The following is a 27,884-nucleotide window of genomic DNA, read 5'->3' on the forward strand; positions in this document are numbered from 1 at the left end:
CAAGTTTGCTTTATGGGTCCATTTAGTAAATTTGGGATTGGTTGTTCTGTTACTGGTTTTATAGTGTGGTTGTTAGATTATTTTAATGCTAATATCAGGTGGACTTGTGCATATGCTACCTTAATCTCTGGAAAGACAGGATATCATTTTTAAAATATTATTTCCCCAGAATTGGTGTTTTCTCCCTCTTGAAATAACATAGAATATAGTCATACTATACTGGACTATTATGGTAGCAGCACAATACTTTTATGGACTTAATACAAAAATATTCTGAAACAATCAAGGGGATATCTTGCATTGAAATCGTGATGCTTACCTTTCCTAGTGATGAGGAGCAGGGCAGAGACTCTTCAAGTGGTAAGAACCTGAGGCTCTTTCCCACTACCTCCCTAGGAAGTTCCCTGAAGATATATATTGGATGTATCATCCAGCACAGCCTCACTTATTTCTCCAGTGTGCTAAAACTGGAAAAACAAAAAAAAAGGAAAAAAAGGATTATGAAAGTTAAAAAAAATCACATCACAAAATTACTTTTCAGCTACCACAGTGCTCTGTAATTATACGACTGCATTGTGTGCAATTTCAAAAGGGGTAGAGGCCACACAGGAACCATAAGTGATTCTTCTCGGCATCTGAATAACTGGTAACATCTTTTAGAGTATGCACTTGTTTAAATAATGCACAACCCCTTTATTGTTTCTTCCCATGGGAGTCTTCACTTTCCTCGTGAGAGGATCAAGAAACAGAAGTCTTGCCATATGCCATTGCTGTTGCCAAAACAACAGCATCGTTGCAGGCTTACATTGTAAAGCTGGTGAAGAACAAAAGTATTGGTACGTCCGGGGTTTCAAGATGCAGTTTCTTTTGCATCATCCCTCTACGGTATATGAAAAGATTTTTACCAGGAATTCAAATTGGAAACTTGACTTTGCTTCAATTTTTTTTTTTTTTTTGGGCAAGGTATATTCTGTACCTGTTAAGACACATTTCTTGCCCAGGTATTTCTTGGAATCTTTTATACAGTGACTCATATGATTAAATATTAATTCATAACCATTACAAATGTACAGAGAAGCATATTGTTCCTACTTTGGAAGAAATGCTAAAGACAGCATGCTTGCTACTTTGCATAACCATATCTTTCTTTTCTCCTTGCAGCAACAGAATGGAGCTTAACGAAGACAACTTGCTGACTAATGAGCCAGAGTGGCTCCTGAACTGTGACTGCTACACACCTGAACTATGAATTTAGCCTGTGGTTTTGGGCTGTAAGACCAATTTGAAGCGACTTCAGAGCTGGTTGAACAGCCATGGCATACTTTAGTCCATGGAAATTGTCCTCTCAGAAACTTGGCTTCTTTCTAGTGACTTTTGGATTCATTTGGGGGATGATGCTATTGCATTTCACTATCCAACAGAAGACTCAACACGAAAGTAGTTCAGTGCTTCGTGAACAAATACTGGACCTCAGCAAAAGGTATATAAAAGCACTGGCAGAAGAGAATAGAAATGTGGTGGATGGACCATATGTTGGGACTATGACTGCTTATGGTAAGTATATATCTTATTATAGTTAGGCTCCTTCCCTACAGAGTTATTTGAAGGTGTCTTCAGTCATCTGCAGTTCAAAGATACAGCTATATGCTCTAATGTTGAGCTGGGTGTCCACAAACAGATTTGCTTTAGTAGCTAGCCAACCATCCTTTTTAGTTAGATAGCTGCAAAGTACAAGCCTACCATGCTGTATTCAGCTGTCATGGATATTCAGTGCCTTGCCATTGAGGCTAGTAAGTATAAATGGTAGAATTGAAGCCGTTTGTGTGGTTTGAATTGTGACTGGAAGGGTTTACTGATGGAGAGGGGGAGAGAGATTAATCTACAGCATTTCCTGGTCTTTGGGTTTTTTTAGCTTTGAAACCCCTCTCATTCTGATTGACAAATATTGTACAAATGTTTTCTTGCAGAGAGACTAGCTTAGCTTCCTGGGTTTCTTTAACTTTTGAGTTAAGCTAACCATTCAGAGAATAAAATTTGATTCCAAACTCAATGAGACTTTAGAGATGAGGGAAGGGTTGCTCACTTGATTGGGAGGGCAGTCACCATAGCAACCATGGTCAATGCATTTGTGGATCTTGTATTCAGTGGTGTTCTTTGCCATAATAGTCTGTGTGTGAGAGAGTCTATACAATTACCAAATGAAACTTTGGAATAATACTGTAGAGTTCTAGTATGTACTGCTATAAGTGTTCTATTGGTTGTGGTTGTGAGAAGTGAAGGAATAGTTGTCAAGTTTTCAGGGAGGGTGCTTGAAAATATGTATTAACTGTAGAAAGAGAGGATGTGTTTTAATCCTGGGCATACAATTAAACTAGTTAGCGTAGCTCTTGTGGGATAGCATGGAAGGGTGATTCCTCAACATGGTACTTGGGAGTGATATGGGAACTTCTTGAATCTGGGGATAAAATCCAAAGGATCTTTTTTTTCTTTATTTCAAAAACACAGGCAACAAAAGAATAAGAAGGGGGAAACTCAAAATCCAATAATTAAAAAAAACGAAAAGAAGGGGGGAAAACAGAGCAGAAACAAAAATATAACAATGGTGGCAGATCACATATGTTTCTATAAAAGATTTCCAAATATCTAAAAATATGAAGTCAACATGCAGTTATCAACTGTATGCCATGCATTCAAATATTGCTAAAGTTGCAAAGTCCATTGATTTACAGGAGGTAGGCATTTTTTAATTTACTTTATTTATATCCCGCTTTTCATCCTAGTGGGGAGCCAAAGTGGCCTACATCATTTCCCTCTCCTCCATTTTATCCTCACAACAACCCAGTGAGATAGGTTAGGCTGCAAGTGTGTGACTCACCAAAGGGCACTAGCAAGCATCCATGGCATGAGTGGGGATACAAACCCAGATCCTAGTCCGACACTTTAACCACTGCACCACGCTGCCTCTCTCTCCAGTGTTATTTCTCCAGTGTTTTAATACAATTCAAAGGGTCTTGAATAGAACTTGGGGGGGGGGACATAGAGCATCAGAATGCTTCCTACTAGTTCACTCTAAACTGAACAAGCTAGAGGCAAGCATGTACGCATTTGGCTTGGCTGTAGATAGACTTCCTTACATCTTTGGACTTGGAAATGTCTCCTTGTGGGTATACAGGGAGCAAACCCTCCCCTTTCTTTGGAAACTGAAACCAAACCAAAGTATAGAATTGATCTCTGCGCTCCTCCAGTAGGGATAGACTAAAGCTCTAAATAGAATTTTTCTGTGATGACTTCTGGGGAATTACTCAACTTTAAGGTGGACAATGAGGAATTGAAATTGATCAAGACTTTCTATTCGTTGGCTCCATCATCAATCAAAAGGGAGACTGCGTTCAAGAAATCATAAGGAGATTGAGACTGGAATGGGCAGCCATGAAGGAGGTAGAAAAGATTCTTAAGTGTAAGAATGTGTGTCTGACAACCAAGATCAAGTTAATTCATGCCATAGTATTCCCCATTACTATGTATGGGCATGAAAATTGGGCAATGAAGAAAGTTGGACAATGAAAAAAGATTCCTTTGAGATGTGGTATTGGAGGAGAGTGTTACGGATACTGTGGACCAACAAAAACTGAGGCTATCGTACTTTGGTCACATTATGAGAAGACAAGAATCACTGGAAAAGACAATAATGCTAGGAAAATTTGAAGGCAGCAGGGAAAGAGGAATACCCAATATGAGATGGTTTGACTCTATAAAGGAAGCCACAGCCCTCAGTTTGCAAGACTTGAGCAAGGTCCGTTAACAATATGACATTTTAGAGGACATTGATTCATAGGGTCACCATGAGTCAGAAGCGACTTGATGGCACTTAATACACACAAAATGGAAAATGGAAATGGTAGGCAAGCTGAATCAGCATGCTGACACCTTCAGCCTACACAGGGACTGCCCTGATTTGCCCGACTTAGTTGCTGGTCCAAATGATGTTGCAGGATCAGTGTAGTGCATAGCCAACTGCAATAGCAACAAAAAACCCATTCTGACAGAATTTTGAGGCTCTTCCAAAATAAAAATGTATTCCCTTGGAACATCAAGACCCAAAGGCTTCCACAATGAAATTACAGGAATATTGCTTGCTATAACAGGAAGACTAATTCACTGGGGTTTGTATATGTTCTTTCCATTCTCCTTGTTGTTAATATTAAAAATAAATGCAGTATTGAAAAATTCCAAAATGATACCTGTAGGAAACAAAGCCATAATATATACAGCAGGATCTGAGAACCCCCCAATTTAGGTGGTTGTTCATAGCAGCAAAGAAATATTTCCCATTTCCTGGTTGAGATATGGACGGTCTTTCAGCTTCTCTATTTTTTAAAGAAAGAATTCCACAGTTAAAAAGAGACAAATTAATAGCTGGCAAGTGACCACAGTGAGCTCAGCCTTTCCACTGGCTGGAAACCAAATACTAACTTTTCATCCTTGCCAGGGAGATTCTTTTTCTCAAAATGTTCCAGTTTCTCTGTTCACAGCCGCCTCTTTCATAGCAAATTTGGATGAATAGCAAGTATAGGATAATATACATTGGCAAGCCAGCCGCTTCAGGGCACTTCACATGATAGGGGAAAGCAGTGTTTTCAGTGTGTCTGTCTTGTTACTGAAGGGCATCCCATAGACTCTTTAGAAGCTGGTCCAAAGCATGGCTGTCTGACTGGCCAGTTGGCTGCATGAAGGAGTTCTACTGTGTTACCAGTAGTTTTTGGAAAAATTCAATATGCTTGTATTATCCTCAAAAAGCCCGATGCCTAGGATAGATCACACAGTGTGATCTTGTTATGAACCAAGATGCCAACAAGTGTATTTAGCTTTGTTGAGATACCCATGACATCATCATCATCAAGGGGCATCAAGTCACAACTGACTTATTGAAACCCCTCATAGGGTTTTCAAGGGAAGAGATGAGCAGAGGTGGTTTGCCATTGCCTTGCTCTGCACAGCGACGCTGGTCTTCCTTGATGGTCTCCCATACAAATACTAACCATGGCCAACTGTGCCTAGCTTCCAAGTTCTTATGAGCTCCAGCTAATCTGAGCTATTCAGGCTGCTATGTGTGACACAGGAAGACAGAAACAAGAAGTAATAGAATTCCTTTCCAGAGAGGCATGCAAACTTTATTTTTGTTCATTTTATGAAGAGTAGTAAAAAGCATTTCTCCAGAGCTTCCTACTATTGGGTGGACTAAAATATTAAATTCTTTTGTTGAGTGGGATTAATTTGTATTTCCCTTTTTTCCTCTTGAACCTTTTCTCTTTTCTTTTCTAATCTTGGCATTTATGTCAGCCAAACAGGGAGTCAAAGCTGCCACAATAAATTTGTTAATCTGGAAGGTCTGTCAAGACTGCTGCTTTGGCTGCATCAAGTTAATATGGTTACCTTTTTGAAATTTGTTCTTATTTGTTCTTGGGTGATTATGAGCTGATGGGCTGCACCAATTCAGTTATTTTATTTGTAAAATGTCTTGAAGATACTGGGTGGGGGGAGGTAAAAGGTAAATGGATAAAACAAAATAGAGTGATGAATCATATGTGAATGCCCTTTATATTATGGTGATCCTCTTGATGAGAGATTGCTTCTCTAGTGTCTTGCAAAATGGAATCATTGTTGAAAGGTTAGATCTCAGTATTGTCTGAAGAAGTGATGGTCAGATGGTGCCAGGGTGCTGGCTTCTCCTGTTTGGGATACTTTTCAGTTTATTCAGTTGGAGGATGTGGATAGGATCCTTGGAAGTTTGAGGCCTACTGCTTACTTCTATAACCCTTGCCCTTCCTGGATACTTAAATATTTCAGGGAGGGTGGCTCTCCTATCTTCAAGAGATAGTTAATGCTTCCTTAAAAGAGGGGGTGTTCACCCCATTCTTGAAACAGGCTGTGGTTTGTCCGCTTCTAAAGACGCCTACCCTCAACCCAGGAGATTTCATTAATTATCAATCAGTCTCAAATGTTCCATTCCTGAGCAAGGTGAGAGAACAGGTGGTGGCTGGACAACTCTAAGCTTTCCTGGATGAGGCAAATTGTTTAGATCCCTTCCAGTCTGGGTTTAGGCCTAGTTGTGAGACTGAAATAGCCTTGGTCTCCCTGGTGGATTACTTGTGCCAGGAGATGGACAGAGGGAGTATGACTGTATTGGCTTGTCTGGACCTTTCAGTGGCTTTTGATACCATTGATCATGGTCTCCTTCTGGACCATCTGTCTGGGCTAAGATTGGGAGGCACTGTTCTGTGGTGGTTCTGGTCAGTCCTACCTAGGTAGGTTTCAGAAGGTGGTGCTGGGGGACTGCTGCTCAACCCATTGGGCTTTGGCTTATGGAGTCCTGCAAGTTTCCATCTTGTCTCCTATCCTCTTTTAAAATCTACATGAAACTGCTGGGTAAGGTAAGGTCATCCGGAGGTTTTGGCTGGGCTGTCTCTAATAGGCAGTTGACACTCAGTTCAATCTCATACTTTTATCTGATCCCAGGGAGGCTCTAGAAATCCTGAACTGGTACCTGGGGGTCGTTTAAGAGTGGATGCTGGCTAATAAACATAAGTGTAATCTTGACAAGACGAAAGTACTACTGATGGGCGGAAGGGCTGATATGGGATTTAAAGTGTCACCCATTCTGTATGAGGTTGTACTCCCCTTGAAAAAACAGACCCGGGGGTGCTCTTGGACCCTGGCCTTTTACCAGCTTCAACTGGTTAGCCAGCTGTGGCCTTTCCTGGACAGAAAAGATCTGACCACTATGGTACATGCCCTTGTTAAATCTAGACTGTATTGCTACAATGCGCTCTATGTGGGCTGCCCTTGAAAAGTGTTGTGGAAATTTCAATTGGTACAGAATGCTGCAGTCAGGATGTTGACTGGAGTGGGTCATGAAGACTATATCGCTCCAGGATTGGTCCTTCTATACTGACTCCCAATTTGGTTTTGGTCACAATTCAAGGTACAGGTCTTGACATTCAGACCACTATAAAGTTTGGGATCAACATACCTGAAGGACTGCCTACTCCCTTATGAACCTGCCCAGCCACTATGGTAATCTTCGGAAGCACTGCTTGGGGTGCCTGTGCCTTCTGAGATTAGGCAAGTAGCAACCCAGGAGAAGGAAGGCCTCAGTCACGGTAGCAAAGCTCAGGAACTCTCTTCCCAGAGAGATTCATCCCTGTTGCCATCTTCTGCCAGTGGCTGAAGATTTTTTCATTTTGTTTGGCGTTCCCTCAATGATCCCTCCATCCTAATCAATGTTTTAATTGCTTTTTAATGCTTTGTGTGTATTTTAAGTGTGTTTTATAATTGTGTTAATGATGTATGCTGGGGAGGCTGATTTTCATGGTTTTAAAATCTGGTTTTATCATCTGTGTTTTAGCTGCCTTGGTGGCCCTTGTAGGGGCAGAAAGGTGGGATACATATATTGCAAGCAAAATAAATAAAATAAGTATACTTGGGGAAGGGGCACAGGGCGTGGCTCCCACTGTTCTACCAGAAAATCTCTTGGTATAATACTTTGTTATTGCTTTCAACCATATGAATCAATTTTGTCCTGTTGAAAGAAATATGGCCAGTTGACTAAATATTTGGCTTCCGTAAACACCAAAACAGGAAGAGAAACGAAAAACCATATTAAGGTGACAAATAGGTTAATAAATGAGGACATAATATTTGATGGTTGATCCTGATGCTGATGGTTAATGCAAAGTAAGATGTTACTGATTCCGTGGACTGTCAAAAAAACAAATCAGTGGGTTATAGATCAAATTAAGCCTGAACTGACCGTAGAAGCTAAAATGACTAAACTGAGGCTATCGTATTTTGGTCACGTCATGAGACGACAAGAGTCACTGGAAAAGACAGTCATGCTAGGAAAAGTTGAGGGCAGCAGGAAAAGAGGAAGACCCAACAAGAGATGGATTGACTCATTAAGGAAGCCACAGCCTTCAATTTGCAAGATCTGAGCAAGGCTGTCAAAGATAGGACATTTTGGAGGACTTTCATTCATAGGGTCACCATGAGTCGGAAGCGAACTGACGGCACTTAACACACACACAAGATGTTTGAAGAGTTGATCTCAGGTCTCAAGGCAAAAAATGATGGCACAAAAAGTAGGTATTGCTATGCTTCTATAAAATCCAAATTGCAGATTCATGCAATCTCAATCTGCATTTGTACCATGCAGGGAAGGGAGGAAGACCCAGGGGGTTACCGCACTTTGTATTCCCAGTGATGTATTAAGAGTTTGAAAATGTTGTAAAAAACATCGCTTTAAAAGGGTTTTTGGATACCACGGCTATAAATGGTTGGAAGACGTCTTCACAGCTAAAGGGACCAAACAAAGTGCTAACAGTATTTTTTATAACGTTTTCAAACTCTTAATACATCGCTGGGAATACAAGTGCGGTAACCCCCTAACTTTTCAATCTCTAATCTGTTTCACTGACTGGAAGTATTTTCTTGCATTTTGCTATTAGCACTTGGTAAGAAAAAATACATATCCTTCAAAATATGTATTTTAGTGAAGCCGAGTTTGGCAGGTTAGCTCCCCTCCTTTTCCTGCTTTGATGCAAATTGAGACTATATGAACCTTCAGTTTGCATTTTATAGATGAGCAAAGATGTGTGATCTTTTCCTCTGTTTTTGGCCTTGGCTTACCCACACTTAGACAAACGTCTTTCTTTACAAAGTTAACTTACACTTTTGGGCTAGCATTTTACTCACACTGAGTAAAAGAAGATGTTGTGTTTAAGGTATTGCTAGTGTAACATTCATTGCAATATTTTAGAAATCATGTATCAAAACTCATAATTACTTTAACACTATTATAGCACTTTGCTTGAAAGCAAAACAGGTTGCTCAAAATATTCAAAACACTAAATGAAAATTAAACATATTCATGATTAATATTAAAAGGAAGAAAATCAGGGTTTCAAACTCATGATTAATTTTATCTTGAAGACCAATATTATGATTGGCCAGATACCTTATCCTGTTCCTGAGATTTGCATTTTCTCCTTCCTCTCTTTGTTCAGCAAAGAAAAAAAGAGATTCATATCTCTCTGGCTGCGTTGGAGTGAGACTTTCCTCATGACTAGCATCACTCACTGGGCATCTTGTCCAGAGAGGAGGCGGCCCATCCTTTTGGCTTCCATTGTTTATGCTTCAACTGTGCTGCAAATCAAGCTGATGCAAGCAGGAGCATGTGTTCCTGCTGTTCTTCAGGAAGAAAAAGAAGATAATGAATCAAGTAGCTCAGGCCAAAAGCCAACCCAAAATCTGGGCACAGATGCTGCCCACAGATAAAGATAAGTTGCGCCAGAAGTTTTGAATTGCTACAATGCGCTTATATTCTAGCGCTTGTAGCTTTTTCCCCCTTCTGATTTATACCACAAGCCGATTCCTTAAAAGAGGATGCCCTATTGATCATAATCTTATTTCGCCCACTGTGTTGACTTTCTTCGTCTCTCCTGAATGATGTTTTCTAATTCAGGGCTTCTGAACAGGCGCTGGGGAGAAGTGACTGCAGAACGGGCAACCAATCAAGGCCACAAAGAAAACCTTTTTACGTGTTATAGCATAACAAAAAGCCAAGCATAGTGCATCTTAGAGCATGGGATCTCAGTCTTTTTGAGCCTGTGGGCGCCTCTGGAATTCTGACAGAGGGCGGTGGGCGCAACCACAAAATGGCTGCTGCAGGAGGCGGAGCCAGACCCACACTCCCAGAGGAAGTCCAATTATAGGGACAACGGGTAATTTTAAAAATAGACTCCAAAAGAGGAGTGAGAGAATAAAACCAACACTGGTGGTAACTGCTGCCACATCAACATTATTTTACTCTGCACAGCCAATCAGATCTCCAATGGCTACTCAGAAGTTGTGCTGGCAGCTACCCACTTTCTGAAAACACTTGGAAGGTGCCAGGTACAGTGTCAGCGGGCACCACGGGGCCCAAAGGCACCATGTTAGGGACTCCTGCATTAAAGTATTTTGATCCAAGGCCTATGTTCCTATACCAAAAGAAGAGAGACCCAGACTTGAACCCACAGCTGAAGAATGCATCTTTGTAGGCTATGTTCCAGGAAGAAAGGGATACAGGATTCTAGACCCAAACACTGATAAGATTACTGCAAGCAGAGTGGTGCAATTTGATGAACGACAAAGGAACAACCAGAATGCTGCCCTAGATGACTGCCCAGAGGGAGATGGTGACAACAACCAACCAACACAGTCATTGCCAACCAATGCAGTCATTGTGCAGATGCCACTAGATGTGCAAGCGGATGTGGAGGTAAAGGTGGAAGTTCCTGAGCCAGCAGGTAAGCCAGAGGAGCCAGAGACTGCTGCAGAGGCAGACAAGACTCAGGGACCTCAGGCGATCGTTGCGGGCCATCAAGGGAGTTCCAGCTGATAAACTGACCTACCTCGAAGGACATCGTTACCACAAGAATCATTCTCATGGACTGAAGTACAGCAGATGCCTGAACTGGAGGCAAGCAAACACAAGAAAGCAGTGTGAGAAGAAATGGATGTATTGAACAAGAACTAGACATGGACAGTGGTAAGAATGTCATAGGGTGCAAATGGGTCTTTAAGGCCAAGCGGGATGCAAAAGGTGAGGTTGAGAGATACAAGGCTAGACTAGAGGCAAAAGGATTCTCTCAGATTCATGGATCAGAGTAGGACCAGTTATAAAATATTCCACAATCAGGATTCATAGCAGTGTTCAGAAACATGCAGACATAACACTTCGATATAAAGACTGCATTTCTATATGGTGAAATACAAGCAACAACCACCGAGGTTTGTAGATTAAAAGAATCAACATCTAGTCTGCAAATTTCAGAAAGGGCTTTATGGATTTAAGCTAGCAAAGGCCTGAAATGACAAGTGGAACAAAATGCTGCTCAGTCAGGGCTTCAGACAAAACAAGGTGGATCCCTATCTTTACAACGGACACAAAGATGGAAGACGGACATTTATTCTTACTCATGTCGATGATCTGATTATTTGCCATGAAAACCAAAATGACTGTGCTGAAATATATCTCATCTAAATGAAGAACAGAAGTTGAACACATAGGCAATGCTAACTTTTACTTGGGAATTCAGACTGAACAGGAACCATATGGAAACTATCTTCTTAGTCAAAAGCAGTAGATACTGGAATTATTGCAAAGCCTGGGCCTAGAAGATGTTAATCCAGTGCTCACATCAGTGAAATCAGGTTTCCAGAAAGAACTATACCCAATGACACACAGCCAGAGTACAGTAATTACAGAGTTGCCATAAGGAAGCTTCTGTACTTAGCAATAACAATAACAAGGCCTGGTAGTGTAATAGCTGTAAGAATGATATCCAGAAGGGTTGGAGCTCACCTACCACAAAGGAGAGCTAGTGTTGTGCAGTGGTTAAGAGTGTCAGACTGGTATCTGGGATACCTTGCTGGGTGACCTTGAACCAGTCACACACACTCAGCCTAACGTACCTCACAGGGTTGTTGTGAGGATAAAATGGAGGAGAGGAGAACACTGTAAGCTGTTTTGGGTTCCGATTGGGGAGAAACGTGGGGTACATGTGAATTACATCAGTTAATAATAATAATAAGAATAGTTGGTTTTTATTTGCCAACTTTCTTTACCACTTAAGGAAGAAGCAAACTAGTTTACAATCCCCCTTCCTCTCCCCACAACAAACACCTTGTGGGGCTGAGAGAGCTCTAAGAGAGCTGTGACTAGCCCAACGTCACCCAGCTGGCTTCATGTGTAGGAGTGGGGAAACAAATCCAGTTCACCAGATTAGCGTCCGCAGCTCATGTGGAGGAGTGGGGAATCAAACCCAGTTCTCCAGATTAGAGTCCACTGCTCCAAACCATGGCTCTTAGCCACTACACCACGCTGGTGTAGTGGTTTGTTGGGTACATATTGGTGCTTTCCAATGATCTTACGACATTCTGCTTCACATTTTCACTGGAAAAAAGAAGCAGTCCGTAAGCAAGGTAGGTCTATCAACAGAAGTAATTACTTCCTTGAGATTCATACAAGTTTTATTGAGTAGCAAACTTGAACAGCGATGTCAGCGTTGCACAACATCTGTAAGCACAGGCACTTCCATAGCTTGATTTCCCACATGAGCTAGGCATTTGCAATGTTTAGATTAGTAATGCAATTGCAAGCATGCTGCAGTACATTGCTTAACTTTTTCTGCTGCAGCAGGCTACTGTGGTTATTTCCCTGGAATTTGACACTTGTATAGTGCTGAGGCTATTGGAAGGGAGAAGCAGCTGAAACCCTTATAACCAACTACCAGCTCTCAGAAGGAGGGTAGGAAGGAGGGTAGGAAGGAGGCTAGGAAACAGAAGGAGGGTAGGAAACAACCAGGCACCTCTCAGCCATGTTTGGATCCTGCTCTGAGAATCCCCCCACACCAAAGAGCATTTCTATGAATGACATTTTTTTTGGTTCTTGTAGGTTATCCGGGCTGTGTAGCCGTGGTCTTGGTATTTTCTTTCCTGACGTTTTGCCCGCAGCTGTGGCAGGCATCTTCAGAGGAGTAACACTGAAGGACAGTGTGTGAGAGATTCAAAACAGATAAAAGGAAGTATTTTTTCACACAATGCATAGTTAAATTGTGGAACTCCCTGCCCCAGGAAGTGGTGATGGCTGCCAGCTTGGAGGGCTTTAAGAGGGGAGTGGACATATTCATGGAGGAGAGGGTTATTCATGGCTATTAGTTAGAATGGATACTAGTCATGCTGCATACCTATTCTCTCTAATATCAGAGGAGCATGCCTATAATTTTGGGTGCGGTGGAACACAGGCAGGATGGTGCTGCTGCAGTCGTCTTGTTAGTGGCTTCCTAGAGGCACCTGGTTGGCCACTGTGTGAACAGACTGCTGGACTTGATGGGCCCTGGTCTGATCCAGCAGGGCCTTTCTTATGTTCTTATGTCCTTCAGTGTTACTCCTCTGAAGATGCCTGCCACAGCTGCGGGCGAAACGTCAGGAAATAAAATACCATATATACTCGGGTATAAACCAACCCGAGTATAAGCCGAGGTGCCTAATTTCACCCCAAAAATTGGGAAAAATTAGGCACCCACGTATAAGCCGAGGGGGAAATGCACCCCTCCTCCCCCCGCAGGCTTACCTGACCGGGCTCCAGGCGCGCAGGCGGCGGCCCCCTCCCTGCGCTCAGGAGGCCCCGCAGGGTCAGCTGGCAAGTGGGAGGACCGGCCCAGGTGAGGTGGGGGGTGGGGGTGAAGAAACCGCCGCTGCGCAGAAGGCGCGATCGGGTGGGGCGGGGGGGAGAAGGCGGGACAGCCCGCCCATCAGCTGGCCGTCGGGAGCGGGAGAGGGACCGGCAGGCGAATTACCGTATTGACCCGAGTATAAGCCGAGGTGAGTTTTTAAAGCCAAAAATCATGGCTAAAAAACTCGGCTTATACTCGAGTATATACGGTACCAAGACCACGGTTACACAGCCCGGATAACCTACAAGAACCAATGAACTCTGACCGTGAAAGCCTTCGACAATATTTTGACATTTTTTTTGTTTTTTTGTTTTATTTCAGTATATGAACAAACATATAAACATTACACATAAATATTGTCGAAGGCTTTCACGGTCAGAGTTCATTGGTTCTTGTAGGTTATCCGGGCTGTGTAACCGTGGTCTTGGAATTTTCTTTCCACAAAACGGGACCACAAAACGCAGCATACAAACAAGGATAAAAGAACATGAAAGATACTGCAGACTTGGCCAACCTGAGAAATCAGCAGTGGCTGAACATGGACTGACACAAACAGGACACAGGGTCTTATTCCAAGACACTGAAAGACTGGACAATTCTACCAACTATTTTGTCAGATTGCACAGAGAAGCCATTGAAATTCACAAACATCAGCACAACTTTAACAGAAAAGAGGAGAGTTTAAGAATGAATAAGGCTTGGCTTCCTGCCCTGAAAAACCTCCAGACAAAGACAACATTCAACAATAGCCATACAGATTAGTTTTGGATTACACACATTAACAGATCACTTCAGGATACAATGGTTCCATATTAACATACCATACCCTCATTAGCACATTATCTTGATACTCACAGGACAATACTTTTGCAGGACAATACTCAGCTCAAACCCAACCCCTTTCTGACTATATATTACTCTTTCTACACCCTTGACACTGAGAGACACTGTCCTTCAGTGTTACTACTCTGAAGATGCCTGCCACAGTTGCTGGCGAAACGTCAGGAAAGAAAATTCCAAGACCACGGTTACACAGCCCGGATAACCTACAAGAACCAATTACACATAAACAATCATATTAATACAACTGATGTGGAGCTTACTTTTTTAATTTACATTTTAGTAGTTCACTTCTTTCAAGTTACATTACTCTATATTCTCAGTATAACTCCAAATCTAATAACATATTTATTATAAAACAAGTATTACCTGGCAGAGCAATTCTGGGGGAGGATCCATGGGCGGACTGTCAGGCGCGCGGCCACCTGTGCCGACTGAGGTCGGAGGAGCTCCTGCTGAGGCTGTTGGACTGGGTGGGGCTGCAGCGTGGCTCGGTATTCCAAAATCCCCCAAACCCTGAAATCTGAAACACTTCTGGTCCCAAGCCTTTCGGATAAGGGATACCCAATCTGCAGTAATTTGTATCTTGTAATGTACACTAGGATATCTTACTTTACATGCTGAACAAAGAGTTATATAGCTGGTTATTATCTTTTAATTATGTTGCACTGTACAAGAACATTATTTAAATTAGAGAATTTATATCCCTACTTTCCATTATAAATATTCAAGGTGGTATACGTCAATAATTGTGTACTTTTGGTGCTAGGTTTTCATATAAGTAGTGAGTTAACAGATATGAAAAGAAAATTAAGTTGATGAATAATATTGGGGTGTGGGGAGCCGCGATGGTGACTGACTGAAAGTACATTTATTATGTGCTTTCATGCGTCTCCTACATCAAGGGCATTAATTGCCAGGCAGGGTTGAAAATAACCCCAGCCCCCTTCTATATTATTAGAAGAGCTCCAGTCACCAGTACGAGGGAAGAGTAGAGGATTCCTCTGTCTCCTGAAATGCGAAAAACACCAAGACTGACATGGGAGAATGCTAGCAAGATCCACAGTAAGATCTGCTGTTGTTTAAGTCTGCCTGCTCCAATTTAAGGGTACTATATATTTTGTGGAACTTTTATTATCAATTATCTGAAAACTCCAACTAATAACTTTGAGTAACACTGAACTGTGTTTTGACCTTCATCTTTCCAGTATTATAAAGAAACTAATTGGGTCTAATTTACAAGACTAAAGATAATCTGCCATTTTGTTTTGGCAAGATTAATGGCTAATGTGAATTAATTAAATTTGAAGAGGAGAAATCTCAAAATATCGTGGAAACATATTCAGGCAGGTTGCTAACACCAGACGTCTATTTTGTTTTACATTTTTCAATTAGAGAAGATATTTTCATGGACTGAGAACGAAGTGGCCTTTTTTGTTTTGGTTTTAAAGAACTTGTCCTCTGTTTTATTTTTACCGGGATAATAAAAGATTTTATTCCATTATTAAGAATCTGAGAATTTTCAAAATGGAATAAGCAAATAAATATTGACTTTGGACTTTTCTCTATTCATCTGAACTGTTTATCTGTTTAAAACTAGCTGTATTATTGGGCATTATAAACATCTTTGGAACTTATATATATATATATATTGTTGATAAGTTAATGAAGAAGAAATAGGAGGGTGATTTTTATCTTTATTTTTTCATCTGTGTTTTTCGCTTTTGAAAATTGGACTACTTTAAAGAAGGATGTCATTTTCTTTTTTAATTTACTTTTAAAAGACTGATGGTGCAATCCTGAAGGGGAGGGCCAAAGGGGGGTTTGGATGTGGTGTGAGCCCTAGGCTGGCATAACTGCCACTTATGCTGGTTAAATGGGCATTTACGCTGGCGCAGGGCCACTTACACCGATGGTGGGGATCTGCGCGGCAGCACCATGCATGGGCGTTGCCGCAGCCTATGTCAAATACTGGGGCTCACGCCAGTGCCAAAGAGGGTGTCAGCTCCCTAAGCCCTTTTGCCCCAGAAATGCCTCCTTTTGCCAGCGTCGAGTTACGCCAGCAAAAATGGTGGTGTAGTCCTGTGAAACTGCATAGTGAAGTTTCACAGGGCTTGGGGGATTTTTCCGATCGGTTTGCTCACCGCAGTGCAACAAACCGATCAAGAGGTGGCCCAGCTGCACCGTCCCCGTGCGCGCCTCTACTCAGGATTTTGCACGGGCGTTCTTTCTGGCCCCATATAGAGTGCCTGGAAGGGGCAGGTTTGATGATCCTGCACACTGAAGTTACTCTTGGCTTGGCAAGAGGAGGCTGGGGGAGCGTGGGAGGAGGGAGGAGGGCAGAGCATTGCAGATGCAGGAGGCTTGGCGCACTGCTGAGGGCCGGGGGCAAAAAAAAGCACAGTGAGTTTTGGTTTTTGGAGCATTTTGGATATTGGATTTTCAGATAAGGGACACTCAACCTGAGAGTTTGTTTTGCTGACAACTTTTAACTAGTGAATCAAGTCATTCATCTCAAATATCAGATGTGGTTTTAAGTTTACTTTTCCCTTGACTGGATGAAAACTTGCTTATATTTTAATGTTCAGATCTTATTTTTCAAGTTTCTGTTTCCACCGATTACATTTTAAAATCTTGTTACATAACAAAGAAAACAAAACATAAAGAGAATCAGTGTTGTGCAGTGGTTAAAAGTGTTGTTCTGGGAGGTTGGAATCTCTGCTCATGCCATGGAAATGCACTAGGTGACCTTGGGCCAGCCATATTCTCTCAGCCTAACCTACCTCACAGGGTTGTTGCGAGGATAAAATGGAGGAGAGAACAGTGCAAGCCATTTTGGGTCCCCATTGGGGAGAACAGTGGGGTACAATTGAATTGAATGAGTGCACGAATAAACAAATTCACTCATGGTTCTAGAAACCTTTTTTTTAAATATTTCTAATTTTCTCAATTACTTGAATGTGCTCGGGAGCCCTTAAAAAGCAGTGCCTCTGTGTGTGTTCCCTGTACTGCGGGTTTTCCCTTTCTAACCTTTTCTGTTTGCTTTGTCAGAAAGTAGCTGCTTCTTTTCAGCCTGTCTGGAAAGTTAGCTGCCAATCGCTCGTTCAGATTGTTCCTGCTTACAATAGTTCTTTCTTTCATCTCCATTTTTATCATCAAGAAATCTTTTTTTTTAACTTGCTTTGTCAGTTAATCTTGCCAAAGGTTATGATGCCCTAGATTAGGCCTGTGCACAGGTTAGAGCTTAGAGCCATTCACTTGCCACCTCGTATCTTCTTTCCCTTCTCTGTCTAGGATGAAAGTGCCTCTTTAGAACAGATGCCAGAGATGCTGGGTAGCCATGTTGCTTTTGTTACACCTTTGTCTCATTGCCTTTGTCTCGTTTCCTCATTTCTGGTGTTTTTGAGAGTGCATTTGCCGGGGTGGTTGAGGTCACTATCCCCTAGGCATCTGACTGTGGCATCGCTCCGTGGTTCAAGTGACAAGTAACCGTTGCTCAGTAACTCCTGTTTGTCTGTGACAGCCTGACAGCAATTTTAGCTTGAAGGAAGATTACTCTGCTGTGCCTTGATAAATAAACAGAGTTTGTTCCAGGCAGGTGCTTGAGTTGACCAAATATGGAAAATTATGGTGCCTTTCTGCCCACTTTCCCCAGGAGAGATACTGTTTGTCCTTCATCAATTTATTATTAAAGAAAATTCCCAAGGCCTAGGGATGCCATAGGCTGTTCAGCCTTTGTAGGAGGGGACCTGGGTACATTTCCTAAGAGTATCTTTCATACAACTTTCCTGACCTAATTAGGCCATCTGTCAGCAATGCTGATTCTATGACCTTAGGCAGATCATAAGAGGGACGGCACCTTGGCCATCTACTGGGCATGAAGTATGGGTCACTGGGGGTGTGCGAGGGGGAGGTAGTTTGGAATTTCCTGTATTGTGCAGGGAGTTGGACTAGATGACCCTGGTGGTCCCTTCCAACTCTATGATTCTAGAAACTGTGTCAACCCAAATTTGCATTTCATCTGTCTTGTAGTCTGTTTAGCTTTAATTGTCAAGATTCCTGGCTGCATTCAGCCATAACTAGGAAGTTCAGAAATGGCCTTGGTAGACTTCAGGCTCATGTACCCACGTCTGAATTTATGTACATCTCAAAAACTGATGACTTCCACACTCCCAGTAAATGGGGGTGTTTGTTTTTTTTGTGCTTCCTGTTACATGAATCTACAAACTTTATTCTTTTGTGTACAAACCAGGATTAAATTGTGGTTGGGAAACCTAGTTTGTAGGCAACAGAACAAACCACAACTTCCCATTTTGGCTGATCTAGTTGTTATAAGAAACCATTGGTATGAAGAGGAGAGATGGGGGAATCACTCAGTCAAACCTATCAGGTTTCTGTAATGATAAATCACTGCTTCTCATTATGTCAGAGTAGAGCCTAGACTCTGTGCGTGCGCTTTGCAGCTGACTCAATGTGGAAAGGAGTTGGACTTATAGCTAAAATCTGCCTTTGTTCCTGATAAGAGGCTTTGTAATCTTCATGGTTACAGAGGAACGTTGTGAAGTATAAGGTTGAGCTGTCTCTGCTTGAAGGTTCAGAAATCTGATGGAGGGTTTCTGACAGTTTCCAGTTCAAGGATAAAATAGAATTCTTTTCCCAGTAGTGTGCATGATTCAGATTTATTGTTAATGTCAAATAACTTAATTGTCAGTTCAAATCACCTTTCTCATATGGGACTAGATTTGGAAATATATTTGGAGTTGAAAACTAGTATTAGTGAAGTTGACTTAGAGGGTTTCCCCCCATAAACTACTCAGTGTTTGACATACTTTCAGTTACCCTAACAACAGTATGCAAAATAACAACTGATTGGTGGTGGTGATGGAAAGCTGAAAATGCGAGACAGTGACTCACCTTAGGCCACCCATCATAATAACAGATTGAACTGGAAACTTCACACTGATAAACCTAACCGCAATGTTACATGCCATGCATACTTTTAGTGCGCTGAACACGATATATAAGATCGTAAGCTTTAGAAAATATACAACTTAGCCTGGAATTTTGTCAAGACAAGTGCAGCATGTTGGAATCATATTTGGCTTCAAGGAGACCGCTCAAGTCATGTAGTCTTATTCCTATTTTATATTCTTTTACCATAACATATACTTGGGCCCCATACAGCTTGCTTCTGTCTTAAGGAATTTCCTCCACATTTATTTCCTCTTATGGTTGGTGTGTTTTACTGAAGGAACAATTAGTGAGAAACATGGTCACTGTCATGTGATGCAAGTGTTAAGTATAAAAGGCAGAATATATAATTTCCGCTGTAGGAAGGGGGCTTGGCAATTTTCGCCAATTATCCTCTCATGCATCAGTCCGCAAACTCCCCCGACCCTTTTCCGAGAGGTCCTCTGTCCTGGAAGAACTGCATTTGGGGGAGCATTTTGGGCAGAAGGAGAAAAAGTTCCCCTCTGCTGGCAGAAATCCCTCTGCTGACAGTGGAGATTTTGTGTTGGATTTGAAAATTGTGTTTATTAAAATATTTATACCCTGCCTTTCTTCTTGGCTCTAGGTGGCTTACAAATAATGGATCTTGTTGGGTGGTCTTAGGCCAGTCACACACTCTCACCATAGCCTACCTCACAGGGTTGCTGTTGTGAGGATAAAATGGAGGAAAACAATGGAAGCCACTTTGGGTCTCCATAGGGGAGAAAGGTGGGATATAAATGAATAAATGCTCACTGGGTTTAATTTCCTTCCTGACTTAGATCTGAAGAAGACGCTTGCTGTCCTACTGGATAATATCTTGCAGCGTATTGGGAAGCTCGAGTCCAAAGTGGAGAACCTGGTAATCAATGGCACGGCTGCAAACTCTACAAACAGTACCACCACTGCTCTTCCCAGTTCAGGAACTGCTGAAAAGATCAATGTGGCTGGTAGGTATATGAAAATTGTTGTGTTGTCCTTGATATTACTTTATAACTTAATTTAGCCTGACATTGATGGTAACTATGTCTGCATTTTTAATGGTAATGAACTCCTGAAAGGACTTAAATCTGTGGGACAGATCGTAACTAGACAGGAGTTTTCTTATCCTATCATAGTGGGCTGGAATATCTGAATGGATCTATGAACCTACATTAGAGCAGTTGACACTAATACAGTAAGTTTTGTTAACCAGCATCCATGAGGAATGGGGATTGCCAGCTAATCAAAAATGCCTGTTAACAACGCTTTTTGGTGGTGAGCAGGCAGGAGTACCCAAGGGGAAGGTACCATGCCTGAAACCTGGCTGGGATCCACAGCCCACTCCACTGCCTCCCACTTAGCACTGCTGCTGCTGGCCAGTGGGCCCAGCCCAGCGGTGACTAGAAGATAGCAGTGCCAAGCAGGGAGCAGATCCTAGACAGACCCTAGCCATTGCTGCTGCCTTTCCCCACCGCCTGGTAGGGCCCACTGGTCAGCAGCAGCATGGAGCAGACTTCATGTGCTGACCCGATCCTGGGTATCGCTGCTGCCCACTTGATAAAACTACCTGCCACGCTGCCACCAGGCTGAGCAGAGTGGACCCCAGGTTCCTAGCATGCTTATTAACCAAGTTTTCCAGTTTACTACGAGCTGGTTAACAAAGCTTTCACTGTGGTATTTTTATGTAACACCCAAAGTGTTCTGTGTGCTTCACAGGAATTATTTCAGTAATCTTCAGAATTGCTGTATGAGGCACACCAGTACTATTATCATTTGTACGAGAACTTGGGGGGTGGGAGAGGAGAGTAGGGAAATGAAGGAATAATGGTTTTGTTGAAGCCAACTTTGTTAAGGTTTGAACTAAGAATTTTCCCACTCGTGCTTCTAGCTACTATGTGGCCCTGGCTGGCCAGCTGTTCCGTCAGTGTCACATTCCATTACTCGTCTTTAGTGTTGCTCAGTTTCCTGACCCTGATTTACATTACTCAGTTTGGCTTCACCTGGCCTTGATTTCATTTGGTTCTGTCTGCTGGTACTAATGATCTTCTCATCTATCAGCTTATGACCCGGTTCTTGACCTGTTCTTTTGCTGATTCTGTCATGTGCAGATATCTGAATCTAGATGACAACCATTTATGACCTTGAGGTAATTGGCTTTAGCCTAGAGCTTTCAGAGAGATCCCTGGTGCTTAGTCTTCAAAGAGCAGCATTTCTCTCTGGAAACGGTCAGAGAGTGTGCCGAGAAAGTGGTGGGCTGAAAACTGGGCCCTGTGGAATTACTAAGAGAAAAGTCTAAGAGATAAAAAGGGGAATGCTGCCAAGGAGCTGGGAATAGTTACTGCTTAGTTTCCAAATTGTATAATGGATAACATTGCTGAAACCTGCCTGTAAGTGATCTCCCTCCCAGTTGGGTGGCTGCAGGTTGTGGGTATTCAGTGGTAGGAGTATTGGAACTGAAAAGTTGACTTGTTTCTAGCCTAGGCTTTGGTAACCTTTGAAATGAAGCATTAACTGGTTCATATGACAGGCCTGGGAATGTTCAGAGAAATCAAAAGAAGCCTTTAAAGGGAGCATATGTACACTGAGCAACATCAGTATAGCAGAATTATTGCTCATTGCAATAGAAGCAATCTAACCATCAAGACTTCTCTATCAATAGTTGCTTTTTATCAGTGGTTTAAATACGTTTTGATTCCTTGTAATGTTTGGTATAAACAAGTGCATTTTAGAAAAGCTTAGAAATAACAGGTTCCTTATGTGTTCTTTCAGCAAAGGGATTTAAAAAAATCTCAGCAACTGCATGCTGCAGGTACATTGCTTGGTTTCACTGACCTGATCTCAAAGGTTAGGCCAGCTTCCTTGGATTAATCTACTTTAGTGCATCTTGCTATCTCTGTGACCTCGTTTACCTTCAGCCATGGACACTTGCAATGTTGAACCTCATGGATTTCATTTAACCAGAGTTTTGGATTGCACTGATTAAAGGCAAAAAAAATCGTACCAGGAAAACTAGTTCCTACATCCTCAAAGATTATTCTTTTTCTCTTGGCAGGTGTGAAACCTACTGTAACAGACAACTGCGTCTATGGGGATCTTTACACTTACACTGAGAATTTATCACTTATTTTTAGTCCAGGAACAGTATCAGTAAAGAAGTTTCATTTTTAAGTAAAGACATGTAAATGATCTATTTGTATATTATGCCTTTGTCCCTTTCCCCCCCTTCAAAAACCCTAAGGAGCTGTATACGTTTCTTCCTGCTTCCATTTTGTCATCATGGCAACCTTGTAAGGTAAAATAGGGGATGAAAGAGTGACTAGTACAAGATCCCCGGTGAGATTCATGGCTGAGCAGTGCTTCCCAGTTCGAAACCTGGGGTCTTATCACTGTACCATATTAGCACTTGTGGGTTGTTACCCAAACTGGACCCAGAGAGAGAGAGGGAGAGGGAATTAGCTGGTTACTGGGTTTTCAGATGGATAAACAGTGGATCTTTTATCTACGTATACTAGAGTTTTAATCCAGAGCAATGTCCAAGAGAGAGAGAGAGAGAGAGAGAGAGACATAACACATGCCAAATGTTCCATATTTAACAAGCTTTTGGAGCGGTGGAGTCTGACCTGGAGAACCGGGTTCAATTCCCCACTCCTCCACATGAGCGGCGGAGGCTAATCAGGTGAACTGGATTGGTTTTCCCACTCCTACACACGAAGCCAGCTGGGTGACCTTGGGCAAGTCATTCTCTCTCAGCCTCACCTATCTCGCAGGGTGTCTGTTGTGGGGAGGGGAAGGGAAGGTGATTGTAAGCCGGTTTGATTCTCCCTTAAGTGGCAGAGAAAGTCGGCATATAAAAACCAACTCTTCTTCTTCTTCTTTATTCAATAATGGTCATGGCCAAACTATGAATAAACTGTATTCAACTACACAGAGCCAGCATGGTGTAGTGGTTAGGAGCTACAGACTCTAATCTGGAGAAGTGGGTTTGATTCTCCACTCCTACACATGAAGCTAGCTGGGTGACCTTGGGCTAGTCACAGTTCTCTCCAAACTCAGCCCCACCCACCTCGCAAGGTGGGCAAGGTGGGGTTGTGGGGAGAGGAAGGGAAGGGAAGGTGATTGTAAGCTGCTTTGAGAAGTAGAAAAAAAGTGGGGTATAAAAACCAACTCTTCTTCTTCTTTCCATCCTGGATACTCACACACATACTGTAGATGGGATATGGACAAGGGGATGGATTGAGGGAAGGGACAAGTTCAGGTGGGCAATAATACCTAGTCCGCAGTGTGTGAGATGGGTTGTGGAGGAGCGCTGAGCCATGGCCTCCATCCCTGACATGTAATATAGGTATAGAATGAGGAACAGGTAGATGGACTGGTGGGTCAAGGAAATGCTTGCAGACCCAGAAACAAAGCAGAACAGGCAAGTCAAGAGGAGAGCTGGTGTGCTGCATGAGGGAAGTTCTTTGTCACACAAGGAATGGACAGAGAAAGGGACAGTAAAAATGAACATTAATATGCAAATCAAGCCAGCGTGGTGTAGTGGTTAAGAACTGTGGTTTGGAACGGTGGAGTCTGATCTGGAGAACTGGATTTGTTTCCCCACTCCTACACACGAAGCCAGCTGGATGACCTTGGGCAAGTCATTCTCTCTCAGCCTCACCTACTTCACAGGGTGTCTGTTGTGGGGAGGGGAAGGGGATTGTAAGCCGGTTTGATTCTCCCTTAAGTGGCAGAGAAAGTCAGCATATAAAAACCAACTCTTCTTCTTCTAAAATAGTTCCAAGGGCAACTTTAGTGTTCCCACATAGATATTGTGGTGTAAGGAGTAGGGCTGTACCCCAGCTCATGAAAGAGTTGGAACTATGAGTTTATCCAATGCCCAATTTAACTTAGAGATACAATTTACTACTATACTGTTTGTCCGCAGCTACCTTATTGCTGCTTTCATTTTGCGTATTTTAAATATAGCACCCATATTTAATTTTCTTGGCTAACACAGACATTGGAAAATTGCTTGACTAGTCCATAGTGGTAACAACCTCCCATTACAGTTCAATTCAATGGACAGTCTTCAGGATTAACTACCTGTCAGTTCTGAACATGTTGTAAGTTGCATTATTTCAGAAGAGTGTTAATGGAAGGTAGCCAACTCGGTATCATTGAGTATAGAGGGAATTCCATTTCTGAAAGTCTCAATTAGTTTGCAAATATAACACCATTTTATTAACTCACTTTTTAAAAGTTGTTCATAATTTATATGACATCTGCCTAAAACCTTTTTGTGAGTTGTAAGAAAATAACAGCATAAATAAGAAAAGAGTGCATAAAGTCACTATGAATATAGACTGAACTGAAACATGCATTTTGCTTTTGGTCACTTTGCTCTCAAGGCACAAATAGTATTCCCAGAAATGGGTGGGAGGGAGAGAACTAAACAATACAAATCCTGCAGGTGTTGGCAAGAACATGAACAGCACTTAATCCTTTGAATAAAATGGTGGTGTTTGCAAATAACAGATAAAAGCCGCTGTTTCCAGTAAAATATGAATAGAGCATAAAAAATGCTGTCTTAATCATACAAAAACTAAAATAAACAAGCTATAGTTGAATCCAGGCCATAAACTTATTTTACAACTGTCTTCCTTAAAATCTTTTTTAAAAGACTAACACAACCCAGAAGTCATCACTTGCCCTACCACCATCAAGTCTAGGGATCACTTGGATGCCCTAACTTCCACTATAAAACCCCAAAATATCTAATTATCAGAGGTGCAAAACAAAGACGTATTGGCATGGGTATGTGAGTTAATCCAGCATAAATCCATGCACTAAAAAAGAAATCGCATGTATTATATGGAAATCAGAATCCCAATATTCGCACACTCAGTCTGACTATGGGGCATATTTTGCCTCAAGATAGTAAAAAACACAAGTTTCATACTCAAGTTCACTGTGTGTGTGTTTGTAAAGTGCCATCAGGTCGCAGCCGACCTATGGCAACCCTGTAGGGTTTTCAAGGCAAGAGATGTTCAGAGGTGGTTTGCCATTGCCTGCCTCTGTGTAGGCTGAGTTTTGAGAGAACTGTAACTGGCCCAAGGTGGAGGAGTGGGGAATCGAACCCAGTTCATCATCATATGGAGGAGTGGGGAATCGAACCCGGTTCTCCAAATTAGAGTCTGCTGAGAAAGTGCAGGCTTGTCTGGACAAAAAAGGGGGAATTGTTAATGGGTGATTCCTGGCCGTTAAGTGTGATGGGGAACAATTTTGTCCTAGGTTGAGATCAGAAAACATGTCTAGCAAACCCAGGTCCACAAAATAAATGGAAAATGTGTGCATACAAATTGGAATTGCTTTGCCAGCATGGCTAGCTTCTCCAGAATAGTGTGAAAATGGAAGCTGTCTGGAGAAACCATGGTGAATATAAGCTCAGAAAAACAACCTACTGGAAATTTCTAGCCTTTTAAAAAATTAATATAATCTTTATGGTTCATGGCCATAGAGTGAATGAAGGAATAGTTTTGGAAGGTGGGTAGCCACGTTGGTCTGCAGTAGAAGAGCAAGATTCGAGTCCAGCAACACCTTAAAGACAAACAAGATTTTTGGGGGTATGAGCTTTCAAGAGTCAAAACTCCCTTTGTCAGATATGACCAAGGAAGCTAATGAAGAGAGTTTTGTCTCAAAAGCTTGTACCCTGAAAATCTTGCTGTTCTTTAAGGTACCACTGGATTCAGATCTTGCTCTGATAAAGCTAAACATTCCGTTGCTCCTCATTTCTTAATATTAAAAAAACCTATTCAGATATTCATGGTGTTTTTTCTTAATCTGTCATGTGCTTATATATAGAACTGCTATCCATGGTGTTTATTTATTTCATTTTTATCCCACCCTTCCACCAAGAAGCCCACGATGGCTTCCATCCACTTCCGATGAGAACTTGCTGGTGGTCCCTGGCCCTAAGAGTGTGTGGCTGTCCTCGACAAGAGCCAGGGCCTTTTCGGCCCCGGCTCCAGCCTGGAGGAATGCTCTGCCAAGGAACATCAGGACCCTACGGGACCTTCATTTCATAGTGCATTTGCCAAGCTTTCCTGTCAAGTTGTTAGAAAGTTCTATGAGGTGTTTGTAGCCAGGTAATTTAATAAATTATTTGGTTCTGCAGAGGTGTTTTTTTAAGTATGGTTTTTGGTGTTGCTGTAGTGGTTGTATTGCATGGAAAGGGGGTGACATGATGTCATGAATGTGTTAATGCAACCATTGTGGAACAAATTGCTGTGAAGTGTATTACCTTAGAGGGACCAGCTTTCTCCTCTTTCTCTCTCCAACAACATTACCATGGTGACTAAACAGTAATGAGCTTAGCCATCAGAACCAGGAATATTTACACTTGCAAATCTTAGTTTAAACCATTGTGGAGTTCTTGTTGATGCCTGTAAATATGGGAGGGAAACCAATATTTGAGCATAGAAAGTTATTTTCATTTTGAGGGACTTTCCTAGTTTGAGGATGTACTCTTTGGTTTAATGACATAGAATTGCTATCGACAGTGTTTATATTTCTAAAAGATTTCTGGTACTTGTTAGAATTTGAAGAAAAGCAGTGAAATGAATTTCAGGTTTTACTTTGACATGTAAACCGAAACATCTTTTCTTGTGTTTTCTGGGGGGGTGGGTGTTCCAGGAGACCATGGACGTTATCGGTGCAGTCCTGAAGGGGAGTCTGAATGCCCTTAGGAGCTGGCATAACCCCATGCCAGTGTAAGTGGCCCTTTGTTCCATGATAAGGGACACTTACACCAGCACAGTGGCACTTATGCTAGCCCCGGAGATCAGCGCAGCAGCGCAGTGTAGGGACAACGGTGCAGCCTCCCCACCGGCATTGTCCTCTCCCCACGTTGGCGTCCTGGGAGGCATTCCCAGGGAGGCGTTCCCAGGGTGTTAGGCAGCTTCCTAACTCCTTTTGGCCTGGGAACGCCCCCTCACGCCTCACTAAAGTTAATTAGGCTTGAGGGGGGTTAATTTTAAATTGATTTTCCTCCCTTTTTTCCAGCTGGGAAACCTCACAGGGACGGTGTGGCTGCGCTGTCTTCTGCCTCCTGTGTACCACCCCTTCCCCACTCAGTATTGCTCTGCCCATTAACGTTGTAATGTAGCTTGCATTCACCTTGAAGGAAAAGACTATGGGTATGGGAATATATCACAGGGCTGATATGTGGGTGAGAAAAGTACATCTTAGTGGACCGGAATATCAAAAAGCTTGTCCAGACATAATTAGATGCCATCACATGCCCAGGTTTGATGAGTGTCCTTTCCACAGAAGCTGGAGCTGGCAACTCTATCAATGCACTGCTTCCTCAGAGCAATAAAAGGTTTCTGAAATTGGTTGCAACAAAAACCTTTAATGTGGGAGGTCACTGTTCCTTCGGACCCAGTATTTTCCCCCAGTAGTGGCTAACACTAGCAGGAATAGGTACCTACCGGAGTGTGAGAATTCTGAGTTCAGAAGTAATGAAACAATGACATATGTTTCATTCGCCATGGCAAATTATGTATAGCATGGCTTCTCGTAAGCGAGCAAATATTAACCGTAGTTTGACAATTTAGAAGTCATGTCAAGCTGTTGTTAGTACTAAATAGAAAACTCAGAGAGATGGTGTGTACAATGCCATCTGTAAAAGAAAAGTGAAAATGGGCATCAGGTAACTGTTCCTAGTTGTGAATGAAAGTGAAAGGTGGCACTTGCTTTCTTGAAACTTTGTACAGTCTTTTCAATCTACCTTGTTTTAACTTGTGCAACAGATATCAG

At 42.2% G+C, this 27,884-nt stretch overlaps 1 protein-coding gene across 1 annotated transcript in view; it reads left to right on the top strand.

Moving 5' to 3' along the window:
• The first annotated feature begins 1,183 nt into the window (after positions 1-1,183).
• The window catches only part of MGAT5 (alpha-1,6-mannosylglycoprotein 6-beta-N-acetylglucosaminyltransferase), a 71,126-nt gene continuing 44,425 nt past the window's right edge, over positions 1,184-27,884 (top strand). Inside the window, exons 1-2 of the mRNA XM_056861257.1 lie at positions 1,184-1,554; positions 19,889-20,056. Coding sequence (XP_056717235.1) covers positions 1,314-1,554; positions 19,889-20,056 — 409 coding nt within the window. The 5' untranslated portion in view covers positions 1,184-1,313. The remainder of the gene's footprint in view (positions 1,555-19,888; positions 20,057-27,884) is intronic.

Source organism: Euleptes europaea, chromosome 15 (assembly GCF_029931775.1).
Source record: "Euleptes europaea isolate rEulEur1 chromosome 15, rEulEur1.hap1, whole genome shotgun sequence".
Lineage (NCBI taxonomy): Eukaryota > Metazoa > Chordata > Lepidosauria > Squamata > Sphaerodactylidae > Euleptes > Euleptes europaea.